We start from the raw sequence: 13,725 nt of genomic DNA on the forward strand, positions 1-13,725 counted from the left end.
ATCTCTACACTAGCCAAGAGACCATAGGAGGTAGATGCTACATTGGACAGTTAAATGGGTAAGTTTGATGTGGCACCAAGTGCGCCTCCACCACCATCACCACATACCATAGAAGACACTCACTTGACAGAGGAGTTACAGCAGGAGGAAGGATAGAGTGTACTAAGATGGGGTAGTGGAGCACAACAAGGAAGAAGAAGAGACTTAGCAGTGTAAACCGGTAGTGGAGAAGGAAGTAATCAAAATTGGGGAGGAGAGTGCACATTGTGGGGAGACCACCCTAATGGTGACTAATGAATTCAACAAAAGGGAGGAGAGCCATATTCGGGTCCATACGAAGATACCTAGCAAAGTTGGAGGACATCACTTCAATCACCCAGGGAGTGGCAGAGCTAGCGAAGCAGATTGACATCGACTTGGTACCAAAGGCCAAGAGGCTTCTTACCTTCATGCGGAGTGGATGTGAGGAGGAATTTGCCTAGCATTTCGCACATCAAGGATGGCTAGTGACTAAGAAACCTGAGATGGTGGAGACATGGCATTGGGCACAGCCGGAGGGTAGGGCGTGCAATGTCCCCACTTTGAAATAGAATTTAATAATAAATAATAATAAAATTAAAATACAAAAGAATAAAAATAAAATTAAAATTAAAATATAAAAGAATATAATTAAATAGAACTAAAATTTAGTTAAGTTTAATGAATCGTCAAAAGGCATAAGATGAAAAGTTGCGACTCGCTTAAACATGACATATAAAAGGGAGAAGAGAACTTATTTTGAAAGGGGGGGATAATTTGGGAATCATAAGTGCAGATCTGATTGTGAAAGGTTGTGTCCCTTTAAAAGGGCGTTGCACTCTTTCAAAGGGTGCTAGTAGTGAGAGGGTGTGTCTCTTGCCAAAGGGCATCCATAATGAAGAGGTGTGACCTCTAGATATAAAGGAAAGGAATCAAAAGCCTCCAGTGACATCACCATGGATCAGATCAGATCAGAACTGTTATTAAGTTACAAGCAATAACATCCTTGTTCTTGGTGATATGCATGGGGATGTGCTTAATATGTATGCTTAATATATGAAGCCTGATAATGTTCTTATGCAGAATTTAATATTAATATTAATATAGACTGCAATATGTATGACAATCATACTTAATTAAATATGCATTCATAGTACATAAAAAGATTTATATAGTACAGAATAAGGATAATAGATTTATATATGATAACGATGTTAGCAAGATTTATAATAGCTTGATATACAAACATATATACTTGAAATAATATCAATAAGATTATATATGTATATATATAAAGAACGAATTATAAATATTATGGATAAGATTATAAATAAATTAGTTTGATTATTTATATATGTGTATGTCTTATCTCGTAATCAATCAAAGGGATGAATGGAGGAAGTAAGTTAGGGAATTGCAGTTTAACGGATCTCCCAAGCTAAGTAAGCCAACCCAAGGGATGGAATTGTCATAGTGGGACATTCCTGCCTCTTGAGGGTCAAGAGGTGAGTTATTCTAGTAGGATGATGTGCGCTCTTGGCCTTAGTTGGGTTGAGCAGTTTACAGGCGCTCTCTCGAGTTTTTCCTACCAAACTAAACTATGATTGGTTATAGGTAGAAAGACATGTTTATCATTCTTTGTAATATATGTGCTATTAATCCCATGTATTTATTCGTCAATTCATAAGTTTATTGAATGACTAAATTAAGTCACTCTCATAATTTGCAAAAATGATAAACTATATTGTGGAATTACTAATTTAGGACAAAATTCAGGTAATCCCTAGTTGGGGACATTACAAGATCATCCATCATCCGTCAAAAGGTGGAATTTGAATAAGGGGTTGGTGCCTCTAACTGAAGGAGGGGTCAGTGCCTCTAGTGGGCAAGTGCTCATGAATAGAATGAGGGGTTGGTGCCTCTATTGGGAAAGGTTCTCACAAACAGAATGAGGGGTTGGTGCCTCTATTGGGAAAGGTTCTCACAAACAGAATGAGGGGTTGGTGCCTCTAGTGAGTTGATACCTACGAAATTGTAAAAGAAGTTTTCTATTTATAAGGAAGCTATTTTACCATGGTTTTCTCCCATAAGGGTTTCCACATATATATCTTGTATTCTATTTGTGTTCATAATAGTTAGATTTAATGTGAATGATAGTATGCAATGAATATGTTTTGAGATAAAGTTATATGCTTATAATATTAAGTTGAAAAAGAAAAAGTTTGTTATACTAATTTACCCCCCCCCCTCTTAGTATAACCGTGTTCTCAACACTTGGGTCGATGAGATTATTATTCCCTTGGACGATTTGATGGTGTATAATTCATGTGTTAGTGAACATATAATAATGTTTAGATTTCCCTTTGGATATACAAAGGTGTGTTTGATAAATCTAATTAATAATCTTCTTATTATTCAAACTGTCGTTTGTCTTTCCATCCCTCCAACAAGGACCATGAAGCTATTTCTTGTCTTCATGTCCTTAGTCACTATTTAGTCAACAAGGGGATATTACAGTCTCCCCTTCATAAAATTGCTTGCCCACAAGCAACCTTAGATTAGGATGTTGATACCAGCATCCCAAATAAGCCTGTTGGATGTTTCCACACATATTCCTTGCTTCATATTGATGCCATTGAACTCACATAATTTATCAATTTCTATTATATAACAAAGAAATTTTATGTCATTTAATATATCCAATATAGAAATTCCTAGATCCCAAGGCTTGTAGCACCATCCATTCAAAACATAATTTTGTTGATCACTAGTAAAGAGGATCTCTTGAAGACAACCAAGAAGAAGAATAATCCAATGCTGTATAAACTCCTCAAAGGAGTGTACTTTTATAAGAGTAAATTTACTATATTCATCATAGATCATCTTACATTCAACAACTATTAAACTCCAAACAATTTCGGAATTCCAAGTTAGCCTTAGAAATGAACCATTACGCTAACGTTGCATTACTCTGATTTTAACAATCTGCTTCACATCCTCAAACTGTCTTCGTCTCTTCTAGAATCCTAAGAAGTGTTCATTGTCTAAAATCAAACTGAAATAGATATCATTGTCGGTTTTATTCTTGATTAATTGCAAAAGAACTTTGTTCAACCATCAAATCAAAATCTTGACACATTCCCTCAAGGTGTCGAGGAAAATTGCAAATACTCCAACTTATTGCAATTATGAATGCTCTAGAATGTTGGTAAAAATTACTGTTCACTGTGGAAGTGAGAATCTAAATTGCACTTGGAGAACCTCCCACTATTAGCCGCCTCCACTCTATCAATGGTTTAAAATCCACTTGATCACAAACTGATGTCATGATCGTGGGAAAATAATGGCAACAATAGCAATTTTGTGTAGAAGGTATGGACATAGATACAATTGAAGTGTCCCTTCTTTCCACCAAACTTAAACATCCATCACTTAATTGTTGATCAAAAGAATGTATGTAACTCCTTGGTCTGTTGTGAATTGCAATCTCTTGCAACTTGATCGAAGAGTGGTTTGTCTTTCAACCCTTATCTTGCCTCAATACTTTACTGATAGAGAATGCACATAGATCCCAAGTTTTGTGATTGACTTCAATCTCACCTCATGATTCTTGTAGAGCTCCTTCGTCCAACTCAAAAAGTGGATTATCATAAGTCATTTTGGCTTTAACCTCAAACAAAGGATTATTCACAAGTTGAAATTTATCCTTAGTTCCAAACTTAGACCTATCTATTTCCAAACTTTCCTTATCTAATTCTTTAGGACAATGGTCATAGGTTTTATGTGTTTAGCTTAGTCTCTTGATTTCTTCAGCTCTTCCCTTGTTCCTTGGCTCCCTCAAATGTTTGGTGACTATATCCTGATTTTCTGCTTCTTGTAATGCTTGATGATCATCTATCAATTTAGCCTTTTCTTGTTTGTATAAATCCAAGGTATCATGACTTCCAGCTGTCAAACTCTTCACACTCTCTCCCTTAGGGCATAACAACCTCCAAGGCCTCCAATGCTATTCGTTGATATTTTTTATTAGGTGAGGATGGATGCAGATCTCTCCATGCAATATCTGAATCACAATACTTAGTCTGAAATCTCATCTCTTGCTTATCCAAGTGTCCATGCCTTTGCTTGATTTTCTACAAGTTCTCACTTGCTTGAGAAGCTATCATCTTGGCATGTTCAGATTTTTCATTCCACCATTCACATAGCCGTAGAGTCCTCTCCACATCTTTGGCGCTATCCATTAGTTTCCCTATTTCTTTGCTTGCCATTGCTTCATCAAAGAATTTTCTCATCTGCTTGTCTTTATATTACTCTGAATTTTGTGCTTTTGTTCACTTTTTTCTTTCCCTTCTCTCTTTTGTGACCCATATCTGTCCCTTCCAATCTTGCAATGCCAGAACTCTTTGTTTATTTGTCTCAATGTCATATAACATCTCCTTTGATTCACTTTCATTAGAAGGAATACTCTTCTCATCAATAATTGACAAATTGAAGGAGACCATGTCCTCCTCGAAAGGTGAAAGAAAACTATGATCAACATCCTTATCCCTGAGTAACTGCACCTAATCTGATTTATGATCAATATAATCAATCTCTTCAATGCATGATTCTTGAAATGAAGTATTAGAATCGCAAAGGTCATTGTCTTCCACGGCTTGATCCGAAAGTCAAACCAAAAACCTCCTTGGTCATTGAAGTGAAAGTAAGATTTATAATTTTTTTCATGCCTGATATCTGATGGTGTATTTGAGGCTATTATTTTAGTTTGCTCCTCATGTATCAACTCTGCATTAATGGCTGTCTCATAATCCTCATGAATCAAAGTACCCATTTCATTGGTGATTGAAGAAGCATATGAAGGTCTAATTATTTCCTTATTTTTTGAGATAGTGGAAATCATTTCCTCTTCTTGAATCTCTTGAAATGCTGGCATGAGATTATGGGCAGTTGTAAGCTCCTTATTAGCATCCTCTTTAATTGTGATGTTTGGATAGGTGGTTCGTTTATTTGTCTATTTCACTTCTCCAGTCTGCCCTTCTGCAGAGTTTTGTTCTTCACTTGTGCATAGTTCATTTTCATTCACTTTTTCTCTTCTTTTTAGCTCTGTTCTTAACTCACCCCATTGGCTAAATTTTTATCACTTCTTTGGATAGTTTGTTTTAGTTATAACACCAGCTCTTGAATTGTCTTCATCTTCTACTAATCTGAAACAATGTTGAAAGTCTCCCCAACAGGCTGGTAGGTTCATCGGCTCTGATACCACTGTAATGTAATATTCCCATCTAATCTCTGAAACCAACCAAGCAAAAGAAACTTTTTTTGGTCCATCTGCGATAAGCCTAGGACACCTCCATGATAGTCAATAGCAAAAACAATAATTAGACTTAGCTAGAATAGTAAAATAAGGTGTATTGTCCCCACTTTGAAATAGAATTTAATGGTAAATAATAATAATAAAATATAAATATAAAAGAATATAGTTAAGTATAATTAAATTTTAATTAAGTTAATGAATGGGCAAAGGACATGAAATGAAAAGTTGTGACTCCCTCAAACATGAGATATAAAAGGGAGAAGAGAACCTCATTTGAGGGGGATAATTTGGGAATCAGAAGTGCAGATCTGGTTTAAATAAGGAGTGCAGAACTGATTGTGAAAGGTTCTGTCCCTTTCAAAGGACAGAAATAATAAAGAGTCACACTCTTTTAAAGGGTGCTAAGGGTGCTAAGGGTGAAGGGTGTGTCTCTTGCAAAAGGACATACATGATGAAGAGGTGTGACTCTCCCTCACATTGGAGGATATAAAGTGGAGAAGTTTTCATTTGAGAAGGAGGGATCCATGGAATAGAAAAAAATCTATGAAGCATTAGAAGCAGATTTAGGAGCAGACCTAAGTCAGAATTGTAAGAAATTCTGGAAAAATGATATGAACATTTATCAAAGAGATCAGAACACAAATACAAATCTGCAAACAATAATAAAGCAGGCATCGAAGGAAAAGAAGAGGAAATATTAAATCAATAACCAGAGAATCAGACTTGATGGAATAGAAAGGATTCTCATACACACACACACACATATATATATCTGAGTATAGGCAGCAGATCAGATTGATATAAACAGTAGACCCGTGCATTTAAAGAGGGAAACAACATCAAACTAAATCTGTCCAAATTACCACAACAGACTGAAAACTAAATCTGTCCTCCCAAAAGGGGACACTACATAAGGGATGTTTTAAGTAATTTTAATATGCAGCAAACAAGTTCAGTTGGAGAAAGCTCGTTATTATCTTTTTAAATGAAGTTGATAGCATACGAGACTGAGTAAGATTACTGGCAAGCATATGATCAAGTTTGTTGGGATATTGTCGTTAATGACAAATGACATCTATGTCAAGGAAATAGCATGGCTAGAAAGCAATAACATTCAGAGAAGGTTAATCCAGCCATCAATCAATGAGCAGGCTTCATAGGGAACCTTGGCCAATTCTTATCAAACACAATGTTAGGCAAGTAAAGAAATAAGACGGGCCAATTCCATAATGTCAAAGAGCATATATGCAGTTGATAAGCATTTGTATACAGAGATGTGTATTCCAGGATGCAGAGAAGTAAGAAGACATACAACAGTAGATGGCACCGATCACAATGATGAATTTCTTTTATAGAATGGCTGACTTCATCATGGGCCATTTATCAAAAGATTATACTTTGATGATAAATCTTTATATTGTCGACTTCACTGAAAGAACAACAGTGACTCATGCCAAGAACCATATTGAGAATGAAATAATGACTCATATGTATATGACATCAAATTTACTAAGAGGAAAAATGCAACAATTTGTTTAGAATTAAAGCAATTAATAGTTACAGCTTAGTTTCTGGATTCCACTGTGTATTTGCATCAACGTTTCGCATCATACTCAATTATCCATCATCAGGTTGAGAGAGTTGTAGGATGAAAATCCAGCTCTCTCATCCTGATGATGGATCATTGAGTATGATCCGAAACGTTGATGCAAACAAAACTCACACAAAAGAATCCAGAAACTAAGCAGTAATCAAATGGACTGTGGAAATCTAATCTCTCTTATGGCAATTAATAGATTATCACTGATATCATTTGAAACACATGCCATCACTGTCTAAAAGGAACAAACTGAGTCATTGGACAAGTAATCACTGTCAAAGGAGTATTTCAGATGGAATTCCCTTCGAACAAGAGATTACCTCCACATTGACCCTGGGGTGTAGACCAGTTGGTCGAGCCGTTGGAAGACATGGGCGATCGACACAGGTTCAAGCCTCGTCCAGTACCCAACCTGGTTAACTCAGCCACACCCAGGGTGGGTCCCCTGCGGAGCTCTGCGTGGCCCCGAAGGATTAGTCTCACCTCAACTCGCCCCACCTTGACCCCAACTTGGCAAAATGTAAGACCAAGGTAAGCTGCATAACAAAAATAAAAGAGATTACCTCTACATCACCGCTGCCCAAGGAATTAAAGGTATCGCAATCTTAAGAAACGGTAAATCAGATCGATCAAAGGAGTGATTAGTTGGAATTCCCTTTGAACAAGAGATTAACTCTACATCACCGCTGCCCAAGGAATTAAAGGTATCACCATCTTAAGAAAGGGTAAATCAAATTGATCGTTAACAAAGAGATCTAGCCCGATTAGAAGCAAGATTAGTTAAGTCAAAACAGAGATTACCAAAATGAAAGAGATTACCTCTACATCACCGCTGCCCAAGGAATTAAAGGTATTGCCATCTTAAGAAACGGTAAATCAGATCGATCAAAGGAGTGATTAGTTGGAATTCCCTTTGAACAAGAGATTAACTCTACATCACCGCTGCCCAAGGAATTAAAGGTATCACCATCTTAAGAAAGGGTAAATCAAATTGGTCATTAACAAAGAGATCTAGCCCAATTAGAAGTAAGATTAGTTAAGTCAATGAGACACGATTAAGAAGATACAAATCCTCACATCATTACTGCCTAAAGTACTATTAATAGATGACCATATGATCTTCCAAGGCATCGGATTTTGATTATTTTATTTGATTCATAGCAGATTGCTAAGGAAGCAAGGTGAAGGTGGTATATCCACCCTCTTGCAAGGCTATAGACACAAGAGATTCAGGTATTAAATAAGCAGAGACAGTGTCCACCATCTCACATGAACATGACGATTGAGATCAGACATGTTGAATAGATTGAAGCATACCCTTTCATCCTCCCACCGTATGATATAAGGGAAACAGTTCGGGCACTGCGATCTTGAGATTAAAGGATCAAAGGCACATTCTTGTAAACATAGCATACTGAATTTTATAAATATTTATATGTATTTTAATATCAGTATTCTTATATATTACAGTAAAATCAATAACCAATTCTTCTCGGAATCTTATAATCACAACTTACCATAGTTTGTTGATAAGTATTTCATATTCATATACATTGAAGCGTGTTCAAGACAATCTACAAATCATAAGTATAACTATATGACGAAGTTGGGGAAAGCATAAAAGGGGACATTACATGTAGTGTCCCTAACTTGAGTTATTCAAGATTTGTAGAATGACTCCACAAAATTCAATGTATGAATGGAAATATTTATGATTTTCTTCAATGAAATAGATTTGTAATTAGCGGATTCATAGTAGTTTACATAGAATGAACCGAGTTCTCTCCATTCATAGTTTGATAGAAGGAGGGTCTTAGTGTATGTACACAACATTATTGAAAATATTGTTCAATCTTAATACCTTGATAGCTTCAACCTCCTGTAAATTCCCTTTACTTCACTTGAGTGTTTAACTTAGTATAATGGAACCAAGAATGTCTTAATCAGCAAGATTCACCTTAATAGATGAACAAATTATTTGTATTCAGAAAATAGGTCAGTACTAGTGATGCCCAATTTGTACTTTTATTACCTATTAACCTACTCTTTATCATTCAGCAATACATACGATTTCAATTTCTTTCCTTCTTTTTCAAATTTATTTCATCAAAAGGGTTGCCCAGTTTTGGATGCTCATGTTTAATGGTCTTCCTTAATGTCAGCCATGTGGACATTAACAAATCTTGTCCATACAATACTCATATGTTTATGGCATCGAATTTAATAAGAGGAAAAATGCAACAATTTGCTTAGAATTAACAGCAATTGATAGATTATCACTGATAAGATTCGAAACACATGCCATCGCTGTCTATAAAGGATAAACCGAGTCATTGGAAAAAAAATCACTGTCAAAGGAGTATTTCAGATCGAATTCCCTTCAAAAAAGAGATTACCTCTACATCACCACTGCCCAAGGAATTAAAGGTATCGTCATCTTAAGAAAGGGTCAATCAGATCAATCAAAGGAGTAATTAGTTAAGTTAACAATATTGGTCATTAACAAAGAGATCTAGCCCGATTAGAAGCAGGATTAGGTAAGTAGATGAGACACAATTAAAGAGATACAACTCACACCATGACTGCCTAAAGTACTATTAATAGATGACAATATCTTCCAAGGCATCAGATTTTGATAATTTTATTTGATTCATAGCAGATTGCTAAGGAAGCCAGGTGATGGTAATCACAACTTACCATAGTTTGTTGATAAGTATCTCATATTCATACACATTGAAGCGTGTTCAAGACAATCTACAAATAATAAGTATAAGTGTATAACTATATGATGAAGTTGGGGAAAGCACAAAAGGGGACATTACATGTAATGTCCCTATCTTGGGTTGTTCAAGATTTGTAGAGTGACTCCACAAAATTCAATATATGAATGTAAATATTTCTGATTTTCTTCAATGAAATAGATTTGTACTTAGCGGATTCATAGTAGTTTACATAGAATGCACCAAGTTCTCTCCATTCATAGTTTGATAGGAGGAGGGTTTTAGTGTATGTACACAACGTTATTGACTTGTTCAATCTTAATACCTTGAAGTTGATAGCTTCAACCTCCTGTAAATTCCCTTGACTGCACTTGACAGTTATACTCGGTGTAAAGGAACCAATAATGTCTTAATCAGCAAGATTCACCTTAATAGATGAATAACTTATTTGTATTCAGAAAATAGGTCAGCACTAGTGATGCCCAATTTGTACTTTTATTACCTATTAACCTACTCTTTGTCATACAGAAATACATAAAATTTCAATTTCTTTCTTTCTTTTCCAAATTTATTTCATCAAAAGGGTTGCCTCATTTTGGATGCTCATGTTTAATGTTCTTCCTTAATGTCAGCCATGTGGACATTAACAAATCTTGTACTTACAATTTCATATCTTTCTCCCCCTAGCTTGCCGAATAAATGAAACAAGTTTACAAAACCAAAGGACATTTACACTCTATTCCTACTTTAATTTGTCCAATTTGGAATTGAAACTTAACCAAAATCTTCAAAAATTTAATCATTAAAGCATAAAGATGCAAATATTTCCATCCGTAGGCAATGGCAACACAAAGTGCGTCTCGAATTGGCCTGAAGGTAAACCCATGTATGCTTCATTCTGGAGATCACATATTGAAATGTTGAGGTGCGTGTGGTTCTACACCTAAAAACGATCTAAGTTGAATGGAAAAATAATCCCATTATGGCATGTTTGTACAAGAAAAATCTCAACGACCAAACTGGTATCTCCCCTGACAACCTAAACACTACATCTACTATGTAATACTAACAGTTTTTTTGCAACTATGTGGTTAAAACACGTGCTCTGGATTAAATTAAGAAATGGGTAGCATTAATCAGATTTGCCAGCGCCAACTGAATTAAGGTATGTGGTTGAAAATAATGCAACAAATAATATATAATTCAAAAAGGTGGAATGTGTAAACGAGGAAAACGCACCCTGCCGCCAGCAGAAGAAATGCGCGGTGATCCCAGAACCGGCTCGGTTTGGATGGTTGAGATGAAAATAATCTGGATCTGCAAATACTATGGCTCCTCCGCTTAATACTTCCGACCAATACAGACATACCTGCTGGAGATATCGGCATTTTACATCCGCCTAAGTTATGTGCTGATGTCCCTTGTCCTTTTTAGATAAATCTTTTTCTGTAAAACCAGACCAAATTGCCCGGCAGTTTGGACTATAAAACAATTTCAATTTCCATGAAAACCAGAAGCTTCCTATTCCTATTCCTATTCCAATTCAAAATTCTAGATTTTGACCCCTGCGACTTCTCGTGGTCAACACAAAACGAGGCGGATTGACGCGTGACCATGCCGATTAGTGATCGAGGAACGGAACGGAATCGCACGTCACTCCATAGAATGCTCGGTCTCATGAACATTGGAAAAAAGTAAAAAATCCATTCCTTCATCCTTCCCACGCTGACGCGTCTCTTCAGTTTTAGGAAATTTAACTTGGAGCTTGGCCGCGTCATACATGTTGCACTGGGTGAAGAGCGTTCATTTACGGGAAGGGTTCCCCGACATTCTTGGAGACTTTGGTTTGTGTTTTGCTTTCTTTTTTAAATTTGAAAGAGCCAGTGAGATATTTTCTGTGAATACAACCTACGCGTATAACGCTTACATGGTGGTCCCATGTTTAGTTAATTTTATAATTTTATTATTGATCAAATTAATTTAGAGGGTTTTTTTAATTATTGATCAAATCGATTTAGAGTTTTTTTTATTATTAGTTAAATCGTTTTAAAGTTTGCTAGAAAGATTGATTTTAATAAATTCTAGGAGGATCCTATTATTTTAACAAGTGAATAAATTTGGAAACTACAATTAATGAAAATCAAGGAAAAAATCTTTAAGGAGATTTTATAGAAAATACATAAAAATATTTTATCTTTGTTGTGATTGGTCATATTTGAAACTCCACTTAAACTAGAAAAAGATAATCTTTTGTGGAAGTATAATAAGACTTTTTCTAATGACATGTATACTAACGTATTTATGAAAATTGTTCCAGATCTTAAGAAAATATAGGTGTCTTTTTTACAATAATCAAATGATATAATATAACTAGCAATTGCACCTTGGTGTGCAATGGGTACGCCGAAGCGATGTGAAGGGTCAATTAGAAAATATTTTGGTCTAGTTTTTACATACAATTTTTGTGGTAAGTGTGGTGAATTAGTAGGCCTTATAGCAAATGATGTTATCTATGCAATGCAGATCTCAATGGATAAGTGATATCTTCAAATCAACTATGCATTCATTTATATGGATGCAAACATGACTAAAATAAAAACTCTAAATCATGAAGATAATCAAGCTTCATTACCAGTAGGCTCATGCTATGTCCGCAATATAAAGAGGGAGAGAGATAGGGATAGCAAGAGAGAGAGGACTTGGGGAAGAGTGAGAGATGGATATGTATAAGGATATAGAGCTAAGGGATAGAGATAGAGAGGAAGATGGAAATGGAGATGAAGATGGGGTAGTGAGAGAGAGAGAGAGAGAGAGAGAGAGAGAGAGAGAGAGAGAGAGATTAAAATGTGTAAGAATAAGTATGGAGAGATAAAGCTAGGGAATAAAATAGATATATATATATATATATATATATATATATATAGAGAGAGAGAGAGAGAGAGAGAGAGAGAGAGAGAGAGAGCTCAAAGAAGAAAAAGATAGAGGGAGAGAAGTTGATAAATAGATAGAGAGGTAGAGGGGAGATAAATAGGGATATTTTGAGGAAGAGATAAAGAGATAGAGGAACAGGGAAATCAAGAGATAGATATATATATATATATGGTTAGATATAGTAATAAAGATATAACTTGGTATAAAGAGATAAAGGGAGAGGGAGGCAAACAAATAGAGATAGAGACATAGAGATATGTGAGAAGAGAAAGAGAGAGATGGGAACATATGGGAAGAGAAAGGCAGAAAGAGGCAAAAATAGAGAAATAGATAGGGGATAAGGAGATACAAAGGAAGGGAGATAAGGGAGAGATAGAGAAGGGGTTATAGAGAGGGATGGAGAGAAAGGGATAGATAGGTAGAGGAGGAAGAGAGAGAGAGAGAGAGAGAGAGAGAGAGAGAGAGAGAGAGAGAGAGAGAGAGAGAGAGAGAGAGAGAGAGAGAGAGATGCAGAGAGATATGTAGAAGAGGGAGAGAGGGAGAGAAATAGGTAGAGAGAGAGAGAGAGAGAAATCAATATGTAGAAAGGGAGAGAGCTCAATCTATAAATAGGGAGAGGGAGAGGGAGGGACAAAGAGGTATGGACAAAGGGTGACATAGAGAGATAGAGAGGGATATGAAAAGAGATAGAGAGAGAGGTAGGGAAAGATATGGGGAGATAAGGAGAAAGATATATAGGGAGATAGAGGTAGAGAAAGATATAGATTGAAAGAGGTTGAGAGAGAGAGAGACAGAATGTAAAGTATAAATGTTAATAGAAATGATAATATAAAATAAATAAAATTAGTAATAGATAATAGTAAACTTACTATATAATAAGCGTATTACTTAAGTTAATAACATATAGAAATTATTTGGTTGAATTTGATTTTTTTTAGTGGCAAGGTTATTGCTCTAATATGTAATCATCGAGTGAACTCACCATATTTGACTAGTTATTGATAGTCTAATCTTCAAGAACTATAATACATTAGTGAGAGAACTTGGTGGTGTCAATAAAAATATTTGACAAAATATGTAGATAGTTTCAAATACCTACAACCAAACCTTTAGTCTATTCATTGATGAACCTACAAAAATCA

The 13,725-nt window shown here is 35.6% G+C and overlaps 1 protein-coding gene across 1 annotated transcript in view; it reads right to left on the reverse strand.

The window, feature by feature from the left end:
* LOC131069249 (external alternative NAD(P)H-ubiquinone oxidoreductase B1, mitochondrial) overlaps positions 1-11,474 on the reverse strand; it is a 163,277-nt gene extending 151,803 nt beyond the window's left edge. The window contains exon 1 of the mRNA XM_058004614.2: positions 10,892-11,474. Within this exon, the coding sequence (XP_057860597.2) occupies positions 10,892-11,040 (149 nt within the window). The 5' untranslated portion in view covers positions 11,041-11,474. The remainder of the gene's footprint in view (positions 1-10,891) is intronic.
* Positions 11,475-13,725: the final 2,251 nt, after the last annotated feature.

Source organism: Cryptomeria japonica, chromosome 6, assembly GCF_030272615.1.
Source record: "Cryptomeria japonica chromosome 6, Sugi_1.0, whole genome shotgun sequence".
Taxonomy (NCBI): Eukaryota; Viridiplantae; Streptophyta; class Pinopsida; order Cupressales; family Cupressaceae; genus Cryptomeria; species Cryptomeria japonica.